The sequence below is a fragment of the Mustela putorius genome, unplaced genomic scaffold, assembly GCF_011764305.1.
Source record: "Mustela putorius furo isolate JIRA1106 unplaced genomic scaffold, ASM1176430v1.1 tig00003923_pilon_pilon_pilon, whole genome shotgun sequence".
In the NCBI taxonomy this organism is placed as follows: Eukaryota; Metazoa; Chordata; class Mammalia; order Carnivora; family Mustelidae; genus Mustela; species Mustela putorius.
This window is the reverse complement of record NW_025422068.1, coordinates 7069301-7088891: the sequence shown is the minus strand read 5'-3', so window position 1 is coordinate 7088891 and position 19591 is coordinate 7069301. Positions and strand designations below refer to the sequence as shown.

The following is a 19591-nucleotide window of genomic DNA, read 5'->3' as shown; positions in this document are numbered from 1 at the left end:
TCTCGCTGTCTACATTTACCCTAAGTCTTTTCATTAATTCTCCAAGTGATGAACCTTTCAGTAGGTATAATGCTGGGGTGAATACTTTTGTGTAGTTATCTTGTATGTTCAAGTGTTCCTAGACAACAACTGAAAAATGTGAATGCCACATCAAAAAGTATGCATGCTTTACGGTAGGGTCAAGGACGGCCCACTGTCCTGCTGGGGGGGCTCTACACCACTTATGGCTCCTGAGCGCTCCCTTCCTATGCACTGTGGACCATTTCCATTTCCTCTCTAAGGAGATGAGAAATGGGTCAGGACTGATTTCACTGACATTTTTGTGATCATTAATGAGCCTGAGCAGTTTCTTCATGTGTGTTTTGTATTTCTTTTGCTATAAACAAGCCCCTGACAATCTTTACCCATTTTCCCATTAGGTTATTTACCTTTGTTGCTCCAATCTGTCAACACTCTTTGTATGATATGGATATTGGTTTTTTAAGTTACATACGTATTGTTGATACTTTCCTAATTTGTTTGTCAACTTTATGGTTCTGGGATTTTTTGTGTGTGTATGAAGTAGTCAGTTATGTCTACTTTTGGCTCTATGGCTTCTGATCATCACTCTTATAAACTAGAATACAACTGTAAAATTATGAATACTTGTTGTTTTCTACAATTTTTATGGTTTTGTGTATTACTTTAGTAAGTAATAATTAGCACAGTCATAGTTACCATTTTTTAGTGCTATGTTATAAACACTGGATAAGTGCCTCATATTCTTGTCTCACTTTGTCTCCCCAAGAATCCTGAGGTAGGTCCTATAATTATCTCCATTTTACAGCTAAGGAAATAAAAGCTCAGAGAGTTCAAGTCATTTGCCTAAAAGCATGTAAGTAATAAGTGATTTGGTCCTTCAGGAATGAATGCTGGGCGGTGCCTGGGTGGCTCAGTCAGTCAAGAATCTGCCTTTGGGGGCACCTGGATGGCTCAGTGGGTTAAGCCTCTGCGTTCGGCTCAGGTCATGATCTCAGGGTCCTGGGATCGAGCCCCACATCGGGCTCTCTGCTTGGCGGGGAGTCTGCTTCTCTCTCTCTGCCTTCCTTTCTGCCTATCTGTGATCTCTTTCTGTCAAATAAATAAAATCTTAAAAAAAAAAAAAAAAAAAAAAAAAAAAAGAATCTGCCTTTGGCTCAGGCCATGATCCTGGGATCGGGTACCACATCGGGTTCCTTGCTCAGTGAGGGAAGCCTGCTTCTCCCTCTCACTCTACCCCTGCTTGTGTTCCCTCTCTCACTGTGCCTTTCCCTGTCAAATAAATAAATAAAATCTTAAAAAAAAAAAAAAAGGGAATGAATGTTGGCGTACTCAGGCAGGTAAGGATGCTATTTGTTTCCAAATGGCTAGCATTTGTCCCAACACTATTAAGCTTTTTCTTCTGTATTTGAAATACAATTATTTGAAAGGTGATTATTTCAAAAAGCAAATGGTGGGAAAAACATTAGGCTAGGAATCAGAAAATTGGTCCTTTTTCTCTTCAGTAGCTGAACCTGAATGCCTCCACACCAGAGTTTCCATCTTGCACGTGACACTATGATCTGTTCTATCCACTTCCTAACTTGGGGGATGCAACAGCATTTTAAAAGTAAAGAACTATATAAATACCACCTGTCACAGTTAATTATCCAGTCTATCTTTCCCAATCCCTAACCAATATGACCTAGCTCCATTAAGGCCAAAGGGGAAAAATGGCGCTTATTAGGAGATTATATAAATATTTCTTTTTTTTTTAAAAAAGATTTTATTTATTTATTTGACAGAGATCACAAGAAGGCAAAGCAGCAGGCAGAGAGAGAGAGGGGGAAGCAGGCTCCCCACTGAGCAGAACCCAATGTGGGGCTTGATACCAGGACCTTGAGATCTTGACCTGAGCCAAAGGCAGAGGCTTAACCGACTGAGACACCCAGGTGACCCAAGTATATAAATATTTCTAGTGATAACAGCAAATATGAATATGTAAGTCAGAAGATGAAATCTAAATTCACTCACCATCAGGGGTAGGCTTCACATCTTTTAACTGGTGTTGAAGCTTCTTTACATTGTTGTGTATTTTGGCCAATTGCTGCTGGAGTTTTGCTCCTACAAGGAAGAAGTATGTACTTTCAAATAACTCTAAGACAAAGGTGGTTACAACTCAGGGTTCTTCACATAAGACTGACCACCATCACTCAGTAAAAGACAGCCAAGAGCAATTAAATAAAGGAAAAAAGATGGTTATTTGTGTCAAAACAGCCCGAACATTTTGAAGTACCCTTGCTCTAATTAAAGCATCTCTTAGTTTCCTCCAATACTTAAAAGCACAATGGGTTGTTTTACTATGAAAGGAAATATTCACTCTCTCTCTCTTTCTCTCTTTTTTTTTTTTTTTTTAGCTCTTAGGAGATTGAGTGATTGGACACTGTTCTAAACACAGGGAACAGAAGCTCAGATATAATCGTGTTTTGCTCTTAGAAAGGATTTTTTTTTTTTTTGCTTTTTGTTATAATTTATGGAAATACAATTTGATATCTACTGTTGGAATATTAAAATTGTCTACCCAATATTAATTCTATGCATACTGTCAAACTTCCTGATGAGAATTAATGTCATCTAACCACAGCCTCCATGACTGGGGTCGGGGAGACCCACTAGTGTCACGGTCATGGCCTTGGGGAGGTGCCCAGCTGCTGTATAGTGGTACTTGTGCTACAGGTCACCAAGTTTGACCAAGGGGCAAGCCTGAAGGAACAGCCTAGGCCCACTGTAAAAGCCAGATGAAGGTCTCACAAAGACATTTTCAGATGTTCTATATCAGCAGCAGAAAAGACTGGATTCTTCGATATTTTTTTCTGAAGTAATCATCTTACTTCAAATGTTTAGTTAAATTATTAAGCTAGCATCACATATTTATATACATACTCACACAATAATATTATTTTATCATCATTGGGGTACTTTATGTGCCCCCTCTTCCTTTTTTGCAACTTTTCCACAAATAAGCATGAGGCTCCCGATAGCTGCCTAAAAGTCCTTAAAACCAATTTTTTAAAAGATTTATTTATTTATTTCTCAGAGAAAGAGAGTGCACAAGCAGGAGGAGGGGCAGACAGGGGGAGAGGGAGAAGTAGACTCCCCGCTGAGCAGGGAGGGCAATGCAGGACTCCATCCCAGGATCCTGAGATCAGAGCCTGAGCCAAAGGCAGATGCTCAACCGACTGAGCCAATTGTTTAAAAAAAAAAACAATTTTTTTTTTTAATTTACCTACAGGCTCAGAGCCAGTGTTAATATTCAAAACAAACATCACACATGTATATGTGACTTCGGTTTGTTCTATATATTTTTTTAAAGTAATCTGTTTCTTTATTTCAGTAACCTGTACACCCAACGTGGGGCTTGAACTCACAGCCCTGAGATCAGGAGTCACGTGTTCTTCTGACTGAGCCAGCCAGGCGCCCCAGGGTTTGTTCTAATTTCTGTTAAAAATCCAGAGTTCCATAAAAGCAGAAACATATCCAATGTATTTTATGGGGTTTTCATTCATTCACTGTTGGAACTCTAGGTCAGGCAAATTCTCTAGTGAAGTGTAGTAACTAGAGAAGTAAAAGTTTTGTTATTTCATTTTTGCCACAGTTTGATCAACTACAGTGATAATGCCACAGGGCAAATGATCCCTTAGTTATTCATTTGGAACTGACAGTATGTTCAGGCCGACCATTAAGGACAGCATTACATAAACACAGGCCAAAATTGTGGCATGATGTTTGAGGCAAGGAAAAGGTATTTACTTCTTCTCAGCTGTAACATGGCAAAGAGAAACTTCTATAAACTTATACTGAGACAATGCTCTCCCAGAGAAAACGAACACAAAGTGTGAATAAAGAGAGGTGAAACTGTGCAACAATGGGAAACGAAAAGACAGAAATGAAGTTGTCCTACAAAAGGGAATGCACAGAAGGGAGACCCTCCAGGAATGACATGATCAAGAGGTAGAAAGATTAGCCTTGGGGTGCCTGGGTGGCTCAGTCAGTTACTCATCTGACTCTTGATTTTGGCTTGAGATTCTCTCTCTCCCTCCTCGCCTCCCCCTGCTCATACTCTTGCTCTCTCTCTCTCTAAAATAAACAAACAAATAAAATCTTTTTAAAAAAAGATAAGTTTCTTAGTCATCTATAAAAGAACTGAGAGAAAGGAAGAAATATTAAACTAGGGATGTTTCAGTTTCTCCATAAATCAAAGAGGAGAACTGGACATTTGGTAATTATATTAGGTCCTGCTGTCTTCCCAACAGAAGACGAAGAATGGTTCTTGCCACTACCTGAGACAAGATGACTTTTTACGATACTACAATCTGAGACTCTGCAAGAGAACATTTATTAAGAATTTCTTTTAACTGATTATAAAGGAGTAGAGGCAGTGTGATTTTTATACAAGTCTTAATGGTTCACAAGGCTTAGTTGATAACCATTATTTTTCCTTTATGCAACACGAAGCAGTTTTTTTTTTTCATTTTGCAACACATAAAATCTAGAACAAAACCAGATATTTGTATAGAATTCTTTTCTGAAGGGCAACATTAGTACACCATTAACAATGATTAATATTCATAACAAACAACAGAACATAATTCATCGTGCACTATATGGTACTTTCTCATGTATTACCTCACAGGATGCCCAGACAGCTCCCCTGAGGCAGAAATGGTGGGTTTTCTACCACAGACAAGCAAACTCAGGTTTAAGCAGCTGTGTGCCTACCCCACTCTGTACCATTACTAAGTCTAATTCCTGCATCCTCTGATGTTGACTTATTCAGTCACTAATACCAGGGTGAGGAGCTAAGAACTGAGAGCCAAGGAACCAATTTCCCTTCATTTTAAGAAATTTTAATGACATGAACGGGTTTGGCAATGGAAAAACAAAAAACAACAACAACAACAACAACAAACCACCTTCTTTTTCTTCTTAAAGAGAGAGAAATGTACATAGAAAACAATCCAGTTTGGATGACCAAACTGGGGACCGGAAGGAACAGACCTAAATCCCTACCAGACAGACATATTACCAAGTAGAAAGTATTTTGACAGAGAATATAACAGAGTCAATCCACAAAGACAGAGCAACACAACACAACTTGATGTCACTCAACAGTTTATAGCTCATCGTGAACTCAACTTACTTTCTGTTTTCCTGCTGTTGATCAATTTATTTTCCAGTTCTTCCAGCATACTGTGCTCACTTCTGAAGTCACTTTTTTGGTTGTAGAAATGACTATGTTTATCTTTTTCTATGTTAATAACTCTTTAGGAAAAGAAACAAATGGCATAAATGTGAGTTGAGTATATTTTTCATTGTTTAAAATACAGAGACACTCATTATAATCAGTACTTATGGACAGCTTAATGCACCTGAGGAGCCCAAATATAATTACGAGAATTAATTAAGGCTAAGGAGTCAGAGTAGTAGTTAGAAAAAAGTCAAGTTCAACTATAATCGTGAGTAATTTGAATCGCTGTTTAAATGACAAAACATGAGTTTCAGAAAAGGCACTCATGCACTTGCTTTGAAAATACAATAGCGGTCTGGCTCTTGATTCCAGGTCCGTCTTCCTGTGGCCTGAAAATGGCCACAGTTGCTGATGGTTGCTTTCAGGAGATGCAGTTAGCTTTGTAAATGGACCCAAGCCCTTTAGCCTCTGCTGGGATGAACTTCCTTCTCACTAAAATGCGAGCCCTAAACAGAGCTGTGATTAAATTATATAAGGGCACATCTCCATACAATAAAAATGTACTACACAAGTGCATTATTAATATAATGACTAAAACTAAAATTTCGAGAGGCAAACAATCCGCATAGACAGGAATTTGGGTGTATTTAGGGATATCTTCTACAAGGACTACAAAGCTTCTTCTGTACCATCTTTGCTCCTTGGACTTAGTCCATATTCCAGTAAGGAAATCTAATGTTAGTTTGAACCCTGGGGTAAGACAAAACATATACTGGCAAGAAGAGTTTCTGGTTGGACAATGAAATTTATTTTCTTCTTCCAGAAATCAACACAAATTCTCCAGTAATCTTGTATTTAATGAACGGTGGAATGTCTCAGGCCATTGACTTAATTTCATACAACCTGAAGGGTAACTATCTAAGGGAGTGTTCCCCAATATTTTCCACTTCGCCATTCATTAAAAAAAAGTTAATATTTATAAAGTTCAGTGGGGAAAACAGATGGGACCGTTCTGGGCCCTACCTGGCTATCTCAAAGGCCGAGAAGATCATACAGTAAGTAGTGTATGGGCTTGGGAGAGGACATGAAGGGTAGAACAGAGCTGTCAAGCAGTTTGCATGTCAACTCTTAAGGACTAAGCATGGCTCCCAGAGTCCTGTGCTGAGACTGGGAAGCCCAGCTAGGCTCTGGTTGCTGGTGGGGGAAATTACAGGGTCAGACAGAAATGTCTACATGGACAGGGGATATGCTAGGACAATAAATAAGTTAAGTTCTGTGATTCCTGATTTAGAAATATACCCCTGTAAAGACACTCAAAATGGACTGAGACAAACAGCTAAACACAGGGAAAGATGCTTAACCTCACTTATAAGAGGAGAAATGCAAAGTAAAACTAGACCACAGTAACCTCATACACCTCTCAGACTGGCGAACATACCAAGTGTAAGTATATCTTCTGTGGATGAAACTGTGGGGGAACGGATTCTCTCACACCTTATTGGTGGCACTGCAAATTGCCTATAGTGCTCTGGCAATATTTATTACACCTGCAAACCCACATGCCTTGGACTGAGCATTTCTCCCCCTAGGAATTTTTCCTAAAGATGCACTTAGACATACACAAAATGACACAGACCTACGCAGATACTGTGATTCGTTGTGGCCAAAGATCGACTAGAACCTAAGTGCCCACCACTATGGGGGCAGGTTACATAAATCATGGTACATTCACACCCCGGGACACAGCCCAGCAGTACCGTGTTCTATGTGCTGACGGGGAAAGAGCTCCTAAGATACACTCTTCTTCTAACAAAGGTTTTATATGAAAATGTTAGACACACCCAAAAGTAGAGACTGACCGAATGACTCCCCTCGCATACCCTCATGCCACTCTGATTTGACAACGTGACCTCTCTTTTTCACCTAGCTCTTTTCCGTTTTCATATCTCTCTGTGTTTTACGAAGGCATTCTAAATCATACAATTAATTAATTCTCTAAATCAATTATACATGATATAATTCCACCCCAGGACACCTGAGTGTGTGTCTCTGGGGACTACGGATGCTAAACTAGAAGGCCACGATCCTGTCTGACAAAATCAGCAAGTCCTTGGTATCTACGATACACTCGTAGGTTAAAAATAAAACAAAACAAAGCAAAATGCACAGTAGTGTGTACAGTATGCTCCCATTTATATAAAAAAGGAAAAATCTGAGTATGTATTTTTATTTCCTCCTAAGTGCATAAAAATCCTGTGGAAGGATACATAAGAAACTAAAAATAGCAGCTGTCTGAAGGGAAGGAAGTGGGTGGCTGAGGCCAGGGGTGAAACAGAGACTTTCCACTGTGTACCCCTCAGTGTGTGTTGAGTTTTGAATTGTGTGACTGTATTGTGTGACTGTATTGTTACCTATGCAGAAAACTAAACAGAATTATATTCTGAACTGTTTGTTTTTTCTGTATTCAATGAAAATTTTTGGCCAGAGACACTCTACTGATGGATTTTTCTAATACTCTTTCCATGAGTTTTTGCAAAATCTTAGAACAAGATGAAGAAAGCCTAATCAGAACTGTAAAACCAGCACATACTGGCAAAGAAAGTCTCTACTGGTTTGGTTTGCTGTAGACATGGCCATTAACCACTTGGCTGGTTACCCATCTAAGGACAAGCAGAAGCCAGACCCCCAACCTACAGTCCAGTCCTACCTCAAATCATGCAATAAAATTGTATTTTCCGAAATCCTGAGTTTTAAAAAATGTAAGTAGTACATCCCTGCGGAGAGCATTCAATCCCCCAAAGCTCCAATATGGTCTAACGTTACACAACGCAGGAGTATACTTTTTTTGCTGGCAGAAATTTCTAAACAGAACTGCCACTAATCCTGGGCCAGAGACCACTCCCTACAATAGGTTCCAGTTCTCCTGACTTCTTTAGCAAATTGATCTTGCACAAATTCAAAGCAGCTGCAGGGTAGGGTTGGATGCTGTGAGCTCTAAGGCTTTTGCTCCTCCTTCACAATATTTCTCACATCATGGCGCTGCTGACAAGGCTGAACATGCAACAGACACCACTGGCTGTTAAAAGAAAAAAGTACGCACACGCTAACAGTTAAAACAAATGGCAACTTCTCAATTACTCTAGTCTTGATGGGCTGGACGGATCTGAAAGGAGAGAGACCGAGGGAGGGAGATCAATGAAAAGGCCATTTCAATAAAAATAACTCGAGGGTACAGACTCTTCATTAAAACTACTGACTCTCAAAAATATTTACCAAGTGCTTACGTTGGTCAGTGAAAATGTACGGATGTATACGATCTAAAGAAATAACCGTTTTGTTTCCCTTGAAATACGCGGACTCAAAATAACACACGAAACTGAGGTAACTCTACTTAAAACTGCGTGTGACATAGTCTGTTATTTGTCTTTTTCATACTCCTGCCTTTCTTGTTCATCTCTGGAATGCCAGTGACTAGAATTTTGTAACTTAATGTGAGGTTGGAGAAGGCGTAGAGTAGGATTAGAACGAGTTAGAATGAACTTCATGGTGTCCACAATAACATGGCGAGCAGTGTTAACTGAAGATAATGCTCTTATACTTACTGATTTTTTAATTTTTCTGCTGTGCGTATGAACTCTGCTTTCTTTGTCCGACTAACTTTCTGCTTCCAGTTTTGAAGCTGAAAAGGACGAATCCCACCCGAAGTACCGAAACAGCTGTCGTTCTACACAGAGAATAAAAACAAATTTACCATCGATAATAGAAATGGCATGAGATAAAGACAGGATTTTTTTTTCAGAGAGAAAGCATCAGTAATGAAGTCTCTTGGGGGAAAATGTGGGGGCCCATCTTATTTAATATATTAAAAATTATTTTTGTTAAATTATTTTAATTAAAAATTAAAAATACATTTTGTGGAAGGAATATCTACCTTAAAATCTAAATTAAATATTAAGTCTCTGGGGATTTTTACAAAAAGATCTAATTCTTTCAGTCACTGAACAATATGTTCTGAACACGTATGATGTGACGTGTGGTACGCTGGACGCCAGGGAAACAATGATGACCCCGTCAACAGGGCCCCGGGCTTAAAGTCTGGTAGGGGAAACAGATTTACACAGAAAAGGGTAAACGAACAATAAAGTTTAAAAAATACCAATTGCAATAAGTGCTACTTAAGAAATAAACAGGACTGAGTTAGAGATAATGAATTAACACACTGTTTTTCAGTTACAATGGCCACAGAAGTTCTATTGAGAGGATGACACGTAATAAGGAAGCCTTGGAGCCAGCCATGTCAGAGCAGCAGGGACAGGAGTCCTAGGCAGAGGGCCCAGTGTGTGCAAAAGTGGCAGGGCAGGAAAGACCTTGGCTGGTTCAACAGAGAAAGAGCAGAGGTGACATGATGTTAGTAAAGGTGGGGAGTTTGGTAGGAGATGAAGGTAGATGGGCAGGTATGTGGCCCGTCATTTTGGCTCTTTAAGTCACGTGGGGGTCTGGATTTTACTCAAGGGTTTTGAGCTAGGAGAATACCACGATACATGTAATCTTTTAAGAAACTCTTTGGCCATTTCCGGAGAATAAATTAGTGGGAGGAAGGAGAAGAGGTAAAGCAAGCCTGGAAGCAGAACGACGGAGGAAGCAGCTGGTTCAGCAGCACTAGAATGACGGTGTCTAGGACCACTGGGGTGGCGGTGCAGAGAAAAAGGAGGGGCGCCTGGGTGACTCAGGCGGCTGAATAATCGACTCTTGGCTTTGGCTCAGGTCATGATCTCTGGGTCCTGGACTGAGTCCCACATTGGGCTCCCTGCTCATTGCAGAGTCAACTTGTCCCTCTGCCTCCCCTTCTGCTCCCCCCTGTTCTCTCTCTCAAGTAAATAAAATCTTTAAAAAAAAATGAAAGTCAGACTAAATCCATCTTGGATCTATAACAAAGAGGAATTGCTGACAGACCGATTTATATGAGAGAGAAGGGAAACAAGGCTTTACATTTCTTTTACATTTCTAGAAACAAGCTAAAAAAAAGTATTGAATTTAGGATATATTTTTTCCACTGAGATATAATTCACATTACTCTCTCTCTCTCTCTCCATATATATACGTACATATATATACATATATATATACACACATCTCCATCTAAAACGTACAATTCAGTGGTTTTTAAGATATTAAAAAATGTGTGCAAATATCCTACTAATTCCACAAAATTTCTGTCATACCAAAAAGAAATCCCATACCCGTCAGCAGTTCGCTCCCCACTCCTCTTCCCTACAAGCCTCTGACAACCGTCTAATCTATTTTTGACTCCATGGATTTGCCTGTTCTGGACAATTAATATAATTGGGACCACACAACATGTTAACTGTTTGTGTCTGGCTTCTTTCACTTAGCATAACGTTTTCAATATTCATCTACATTGTGTGATAAATCTGGACTTCATTTCTTTTTATGGCTGAGTAATATTCTATTGCATGGATCTACCATCTTTTGTGTATCCATACATCAGCTGATGGACAGTGGGCTATTTTCCAATATTTGGCCAATATGAATAACGCTACTGTGAATATTTGTGTACAGGTTTCAGTATGAATATGCTTTCCCTTGAGCACACAACTCACAGCAGAAATTTTGGATCCTAGGGTTAACTCCAACATTTTACGTTCTCATTTTAAAAATTGGGTTGTTGGCTCAGTTGATTAAGCATCTGCCTTTGGCTCAGGTCATGATCCCAGAGTCATGGGATTGAGCCCCATGTTAGGCTCTCTGCTCAGCAGGGAGTCTGCTTTTCCCTCTCCCTCTGTCCCTCCCCCCAGCTCATGCACTCTCACTCTCTCTCAAATAAATAAAATCTTTTAAAAATAAAAAAATAAAAATTGGGTTTTCTTTTTATTGTTGAGTTGGGGGCATTCTTTATGTATTCAGGATATAACTCCCTTCTCAGGTAAAAGAGCTGCAAATATTTTCCCAATTTCCCTGAGCCATCTCCCCATTTTCTTGATAACACTCTTTAAAGCACACATATTCTCAATTTTGATAAAGTCCCATTTATCCATTTTATCTTTGGCTGCTTGTGCATTAGACAGCCTACAGAAAACATTCAAAGGTCATGAAGACTCACATCTATATTTTTTTCCTAAGAGTTTTATAGTTTTATGTCTTACATTTAGGTCTCCATCGATTTAGGGTTTGTGTTTATATATCGTGTGGCAGGAGTCTAACTGGGCTATTCTGTGTGTACATATCCAGCTATCCCAATGCCACTTGTTGAAAAGAATCTTCTTTCCTTATTGACTTATCTTGGCACCCTTGTTGAAAATCAACTGTCCATACATAGGGTTTGCCTATTAACTGTCATTGACCTGTATGTCTATCCTTATGCCAGTACCGCACAGCTGATTACTGTAGCTTTGTAGTAAGTTTTGAAATCGGGAAGAGAAGTCCTCCAACTTTGCTCTTCAAGGTTGTTTTAGCTATTTTGGGCCCCTGGCCTTTCACATGTGAATTTTAGGATCGGTTTATCAATTTACGCACAAGATGGCAACTGAGATTTTCAGAGGGACTTCAACTCTGTAAATCAATTTGGGGATTATGGTCATCTTAACTCTTCATATTCATAAGCCTAAAATATCCAATGATGTAGGTCTTCCTTCTTTTCTTTCAGTGATGTTCTGGAAGTTTTAGAGTATAAGCTTTGCTTTTTTGTTGTTGTTGTTAAATTCAGTCTAATGCATTTTAGTCTTGTGATACTACTATAAACAGAATTATTTTCTTAATTCCATTTTTGATTTGTCCATTGCTAGTATATGGCATTAAAACCAATTTTTATTGATTGCTTTTTTAATCCTTCAATCTTGCTGAATTTATTTGCTCTAGACAGTTTTTACTTGGATCCTCTAAGTTTTTTATATACAAATCATGCCACCTACAAATAAGGATAATTTTACTTCTTTTCTAATTTGTTCCTCTTGCCTAATTGTCCTGGCTAGACTCCCCAGTGGATAAGTAGTGAGAATGGACATTCTCGTCTTAGTCCTTATCTTATATGGGAAGACTTTAAAAATTTTTTTAAATTTCTAATTTTTTTTCATTTTTATAGAGAAAGAGTAAGGATGAAGGTCAGAGGAGGAGGGAGAAGCAGAGTCTCCACTGAGCAGGGAGCCTGATGCAGGGCTTGATCCTAGGACCCAAATCATGACCTGAGCCCAACGTGGATGCTTAACCAACTGAGCCACTCAGGCACCCCTGTGAAAAGCTTTTTATCCTTTGTCATTAACTATTATGTCACCTGCAGGCATTTTATAGATGTCTGTATCAGATTGAGGAGTTTCTATATATTGCTAGTTTGTTGAATGTTCTTTTTATGATGAAAAGGTGTTGGCTCTTGTAAATTGCTCTTTCTAAATCTATTGAGATGATTATGAGGTCTGTCCTTCATTCTATTAATAAATAAGTTCTACTATATTGATTGATTTTCATATGCTGAACCAACCTTGCATGTCTGGAACAAATCCCAACTGATCATGGTATGTAATCCTTTTCATATGTTGTTAGATTTGGGTTGCTAGTGTTTTGTTGGAGAATTTGTATCTGTATTCATAAGAAATACTAGTCTGTTATTTTCTTTCTTGTGATTTCTTTGTCTGATTGTAGTATCAGGGTAATAATAACGAGTTGAAAAATGCTGAATGAGTTGAAAAATGTTCCCTCCTCTATCTTCTGAAAAAGTTTATTACCAAAAAAAGTACATTTAGGACTGACTTCTATTTTTATTTCCCCATTTACTTTTTACCAGTACTCTTCACTCATATTCTTCTTCATTTGGATTTGAATTTCTATGTAGTCTTATTTCAGTTCAAAGGACTTCCTTTAATATTTCTTGTAGGGCATATATGTTACTATTCGTTTGTCTGGAAATGTCTTAATTTCCCCATTTTTAGAGAATAGTTTTGGTGGACATAGAATTCTTCATTGACACTCCTTTTCTTTCAGCAATTTGACTGTCATCCCACTGCCTTCTGGAATCCAAGGTTTCTCATAAGAGGTCTACTGTCAATCTTATTGAAGATCCTTGTATGTGTTGAGTTGTTTTCCTTCTAGTGATTTCAAGATTTTTAAAATTTAAAGATTTTTAAAATTTTTGTCTCTGTCTTTCAACAGTTTGATTATGATGTGTCCAGCTATGATCTCTGAGTTTACTCTACTTGGAGTTCATCAAACTCTGTTGATATGTAGATTAATATTTTTCATCAAATTTGGTAAGTTTTCAGGGCACCTGGGTGGCTCAGTTGGTTAAGCCTCTGACTGTCAGTATCAGCTTTGGTCTCAATCTCAGGGTTGTGAGTTCAAGCCCTGCATCCGGCTCCACACTGGTTGTAGAGCCTGCTTAAAAAAAATTGGGGAAGTTTTGGGATGCCTGGGTGGCTCAGTTGGTTAAGCAGCTGCCTTCGGCTCAGGTCATGATCCCAGCGTCCTGGGATCGAGTCCCACATCGGGCTCCTTGCTCCATGGGGAGCCTGCTTCTCCCTCTGACTCTGCCTGCCACTCTGTCTGCCTGTGCTCGCTCTCGCTCTCTCTCTCTGACTAAATAAATTTAAAAAAAAAAAAAAAAAAAATTGGGGAAGTTTTTAGCCATTATTTCTTCCAATATTCTGCCCCTCCCCTTTTCTCTCTCCTCTCCTGAGACTCTCAGTATATATGACCTTCATGGTGTCTCACAGGCTCTGTTCATTTTTCTCTTTTTCTTTCTGTTCTCAGTCTGGATACTCTGAATTGGCCTATCATCAAGTTTCCTGACTGTTTCTTTTGCCAGCTCAAATCGGATGCTGAGCCCCTCTAATGAACTTTTCATTTGAGTTATTGTACCTTTTGACTCCAGAATTTCTATTTGATTTTTTAAAGACTTTTAATTTATTTATTTGATTGAAAGAGATCACAAGTAGGCAGAGAGGGAAGCAGAGTGAGAGGGGGAAGCAAGCTCCCCGCTGAGCAGAGAGCCCGATGCAGGCCTCAATCCCAGGACCCTGGGATCACGACCTGAGCTGAAGGCAGAGGCTTAACCCACTGAGCCACCCAGGTGACCTTCTATTTGATTTTTTAAAAACAATTTTAATCTCCTTATAGGTATTTTTAATTTGGTGAGAAATCATCTTTCTGCTTTCTTTTAGTTCTGTAGCCATGGTTTCCTTTAGTTTTTTGAATGAATTTAAAACAGCTTATTTAAAGTTTTTGTCTATTATTTCCAACATCTAGTCTTCCCCTAAGATAGCTTCTTTTTACTGCTTAAGAAAAAAAATTATCTTGTGTGTGAATCATAAGTCCTTGGTTTTTTGCATGTCTCATAGTTTTTTGTTAAAAGCTTGACATTTAAAAACTATAATTTGGTTAATATAGTCGAAAATCATATCAATATACAATTATTATTATATTACAAATATATTACAAACATAACAATTTTATTAAGAAAATATAATTTAACTCTGAAAGTGAGATTCTCTTCCAACCCCAAGCTTTGTTGTCGTTACCATCTGTTTAGTCAATTTCCTGAACTAATTCTGCGAAGTCTATATTCTTTGTTTGTATGGCACTGCTTGGTTAGCTCAGTTATCACCTAATGGTTGACTGGTCAGAAGTCTTCCTAGATGCTGTGACCAGTACATCTCCCAGCCCTTACTGAAGGGGTCTGTGTGCATACCAGGACATAACCTCAGCACATAGGCAGGCAGTTTACACGTCAACCTTCTTAGCCTTTGTTGTCTCTTGCACAGAGCCTCAAGGCCAGACAAAGATGAAGGCTCAGAGCTTTCTCAGGTCTTCTCTGGTGTACTGGTTTCCTACTGCGACTGCAACAACTTACTACAAATTAGTTTAACACAACGTTTTTGGCTTAAACCACACAAATTTATTCTCTTACAGCTCCGGGGGCCTTATAATTACAGTGTTGACAAGTTCATGTTCTTTCTGGAGACTTCAGAGGAGAATCTAGTTCTGTGCTTTTTTTTTTCAGCTCTCAGAAGCCCCCTTCATCCTTGCCTCATGCCCCTTCCTCACATCACTGCATCCTCTTGCTTCCATCGTCACATCTCCTACGACTGGCTCTGATCCTTCTGCCTTCCTCTGATAAGCACCTTTGTGAATACACTAGGCTCACACAGATACGCCAGGATAATTTCCATTTTAAGATCCCTAATTCAATCACATCTGCAAAGTCCCTTTGACCATGCAAGGTCATAGGGTCACAGGTAGTGGGGATTAGAATATGAATATGCTTGGGGGGCCTTTATTCAGCCTACCACACCTGAACATGGGCATAGCCCTATGCATGTGGGAGATCTTCTAGAAGAAATCCCTTGTGAGGAACCATGTCAAGTTAGAGAAGAAATGTAGTTATTATTGAAGGACTACTCCAAGCAGCCAAGGGCTGTAGCATTTAGGTGATCAGAGGGAAGGAAGTTCACTTAAGGAACAAAACAAAACAGAAGACCCAGCCCTATCCTGGTTTAAAGCAGGGCCATGCACTAGTGTGTTACTGTTAGAGATACCTTTAAAAACTCATAATTCAACTATTAAAATGATGAAGAGGGAAACGGCATTGGAGAGGAAGGTAGAGAGATTTGTAGTCTCCAGTCCTGAAAGGTACTGGTGAGGGGGATTATCAACAAGTAACACACAAATTTTACAAAGGACAGACGGAGCACGTTATTACTTTTCTTTATGGGTAAGAACTTTATAGGGTTCCACACCCTAAGGAGGTTGGAGAATAAAATAAAATATACAATGTTTCTAAAACTTCAAAGACAGTTTCTCCAAAATAATTTAAAGAAGCTATTCTAGACTGATTTATGTCCACCTCTATTCATATATTGAGGCCTTACCCCCCCCGACCCCCCCCCACCCCGCTTTGTGACTATATTTGGAGATAGGGCTTTTAAGGAGATAATTAAAGTTAAATGAGGTCAGAAGGGTGAGGTCCTATTCCAATAGGACTACTGCTTCCTTATAAGAAAAGGAAGGGACAACGGTGATCTCTCTCTCTTTCTCTGTGTGTGCACAGACAAAAGGCCATGTGAGGACACCTGAGAAGGCAGCTATCTACCTGACAAGAAGAGACCTCATACCACAGAACAATCCTGGTAGGCACCTTGATCTTGGACGTCTAGCCTCCAGAACTGTGCAAAAATTAACTTCTATTGTGTTAGCCACCCAGTCTGTGGTATTTTGTTATAGATGCCTTAACAGACTAATACAGGGCTTTTAGATATTTTGGGGAACACCTCTTACATTATGAGGTTGTCATCAGGAAAATCTCTCCTCAAGAAAACATTCATTGGTTTCACTATTAGAGTCAGTGGGAATACTCATTCACTTAATCATACAACAAACACTCAAGTTCAGTGGTAGGCTGAGGATTTGAGTGTGTAGGTGTATGTGTTGTATACTGAGGGAAGTCCAAAGATGGATAACACCTAGTTAAAATCCTCAAAAACCTCACAATATGGCACAGCTGTGATTCTAATTTCTTTTTTAAAGTCCAAACACCCTCGAGAGAGTCTACTCTGTTATTGTCATCATCATCAACTACGAGGCTTTGCCTTCCCTAAAATGATGAAACACAGAAAGGAGGGCGTTTCAAGCTCAACACTCCCAACATTCTGGACTGGATAATCTTTGTTGTTGTTGTTGTTGGGTGGCTGTCTTTCAGCTTCTACCCACTAGATGCTAGTAGCATATGCAACCCATCTCCACCCCAGTCCCAACAACCAAAAACATCTCCAGACATTGCTAAATGTTGGGAACAGATAAAACATCTGAAATGGCTCCAAAGGTTATTTTGATCCAAGCCCTGGAAGGGTAAACCTCTGAGGACCACCCGAAGGGAGTGATAAAAAGGTTCATTAATAACAATATTATGCAACCTGTGAGAAATGCAAACCAGGAGGCAAAACATGGTTATAAGAATTTAGAGAACAAATCGATTTGAACTAGAGTAAGCCAGAAAGGTTTCAGGGAGAAAGCCAGAAAGATGGCTAAACCACTAGGATCATACATCAAACAAAATGTAAAAAATTATTTTTAAAATATTTTATGCATTATCTATTTTTATATATTTTACTTTCTTTTTTCTCCCCCTGAGACATTTGGGCCAGAGTTAGAATAATAAAAAGAATTACAGAGGATGTGTGAAAACGTTTGCCTGAGATGGAATTTCCTGAGCTCATATAAGTAAAGACAGAAAATTGCTATATTCCTTTAGAGGAAGAAAAAGATGGAGGCTATCCTCAGCTCCCAATGGCCTTCCTTCAGGTTTGGATTGATGCTTAAATATTTAGTGAGTGCCTACTATGTTCCAGGACTAAACTCAAAAGTGGAACTGGGAATACAATAGTGAATAAGACTTCCAAAGTTTCTGCCTTCATACAACTTACGTTCCTATGAGGGGGGTGGAGGTGTGGGGAAAGATGAAAATATGTAATACAGCATACAGTAGTAAGTGCTATGGAGCAAAATAAAACCAGAAAAGGGGATACAGTGGGCTGAGTAAGGGGATTCAGTTTAGGGAGGTCATGAGAAGAATCACTGAGCTGATGGCATTGGAACAAAGATAAATGAAAGAAACGGAGTAAGCTGTAGAACCAAGAGGGAAGAGCATTTCAAGCAGAGGGAACAGCAATTACAAAGCTTATAGGGTAGGAGAGAACCAGGCATGTCTGAGGGTCAACCAGGAGGGGGGTATAACTGCAGCAGACTTAGAGCCAGGGCCTGGAGAAGAGCCAACAGGGAGAGGGTGGGGGTAGCACACAGGCCCCGCAGACCATGGTAAGGACACTGGCTTTGACTATGAGGGTTCAGAGCAGAAAGAGTGTCATTGCTGGACTGAATCGCCCTGGCTGTTGGGAATCCTTTCGGAAGGCAAGAGTGTTGGAACAGAAACCAACTAGGAAAGTATTTCAGGCAGGAAGGTATGATGATGTGGACAAAACAGGGGCACTGGGGATGTTAAGAGTGGGATTCCCGGCTTATTCTGGGTTCTACATAGAACACGGAGGAATTCCCCATGCTTTGGGTGTGGGCTGTGAGACAATGGGAACAGGGAAGGTCTTCGGCTTAAACAACAGGATCCGGCCATTCCTGAGGATCCTGTGGTCCACGGTGCCAGAGAAAGGGGTCGAGGCAGATCTTTGGAAACACATCTGCCTCGGACCACCCCGTATTTATTCCTCCTTGTGTTCTCCAGCGCAGGGGCAATAACAAAGCAGCCACCCATTGCCGGGCACCGAAAGTGTCTCCAACCACGCTCTGTGCCAGGGCCTTCCCAGACGTGAGGACCACAGCTCGGTAAGGTGCCGTTACCAGACCCAGTTTTTGGAGAAGGCACTGAGTCGCGGAGAGGGTATGCTCGCATCGCGAGGCTAGGAAGCGGCAGAGCCAGGGCTTCCACCCAGATCTTCCCTCGATTCCAAAACCACATGGAGGTGGCTTTGCAAAGGCAGCGGAAAGCACAAGCCAACAAAGCACAGCGCCCGGCGTGGGCCAGGCCGCGAGCAAAGGGAGGCTAACGCCGCGCCTCCCGCCTCCGGAACCGCGCTGCAGAGGACACCTGTTCGGCGAGGGCCGGGACCCCGTCCTGCACCCGGCACCCACCTCCCCCTCGGGCCTCCGCCCGCCTCCAGCGGCTTCGGGCCCTCCCGGATTTACCTGTTGCGGCACCTGCGCGGCTCCCACTCCGCTCCCGGTGGCCGCGCCCGCCCCCGCCACAGCCCCGGCTACCGCGGTGGCCGCCGCCGCTACCACGACCGTCGTCAGGGCGGCCATCTTTCCTCGCCCAGACGCTCGGGCCGCAGCGGCCACCCGGGGCCAGGGGGTTCCGGCCTCGGGAGCTCCTGGTCCTGCAGACCGTTCCGGGCACCGTGGGGCTCCGCGGGACGCAGAGCACAGCGGAGCCAAAGCGTAGGGCGGGGCCGGGGCGCGGGGCGGGGCCGGGGCGCGGGGCGGGGCTCTGACAGGTTGCCGGGCGCCGCCCAGCCGGAGTTGAGGGCGGGTAGGGCGGGGCTCTGCCGGAATACGGGGCGGGGCTCTGCCGGGATGCAGGGCGGGGTCGGATGCTGGGCGGGGCAGGAGCGGGGGCGGGGCCGGGGCTCAGGGCGGAGCGGGAGCGCAGGCGGGGAAGAGATGTGGGCCTGGGTCTTTGCGCAGGGTGGGTCAGAGAGGGGCAGGGCCAAGTTGTGGGGCGGGGCCGGGGCGGAGTATGGGGCGGGGTCGGGCGACAAGGCGGGGCTCAGCGGGGATGCTAGGCGGGGCCAGAGTGCTGGGCGGGGCTGGAGCAAGGAGCCAGTCCGCGGTTCAGAG

General features: G+C 41.4%; 1 protein-coding gene across 2 annotated transcripts in view; it reads right to left on the bottom strand.

Moving 5' to 3' along the window:
* CCDC112 (coiled-coil domain containing 112) overlaps positions 1-19288 on the bottom strand; it is a 28771-nt gene extending 9483 nt beyond the window's left edge. For both annotated transcript variants that reach the window (XM_045069301.1, XM_045069303.1), the window contains exons 1-4: positions 18941-19288; positions 8848-8969; positions 5198-5319; positions 2032-2121 (exon numbers count right to left, since the gene is read on the bottom strand). In XM_045069301.1, coding sequence (XP_044925236.1) covers positions 2032-2121; positions 5198-5319; positions 8848-8969; positions 18941-19057 — 451 coding nt within the window. In that variant the 5' untranslated portion in view covers positions 19058-19288. The remainder of the gene's footprint in view (positions 1-2031; positions 2122-5197; positions 5320-8847; positions 8970-18940) is intronic.
* Between the last annotated feature and the right edge of the window lie 303 nt (positions 19289-19591).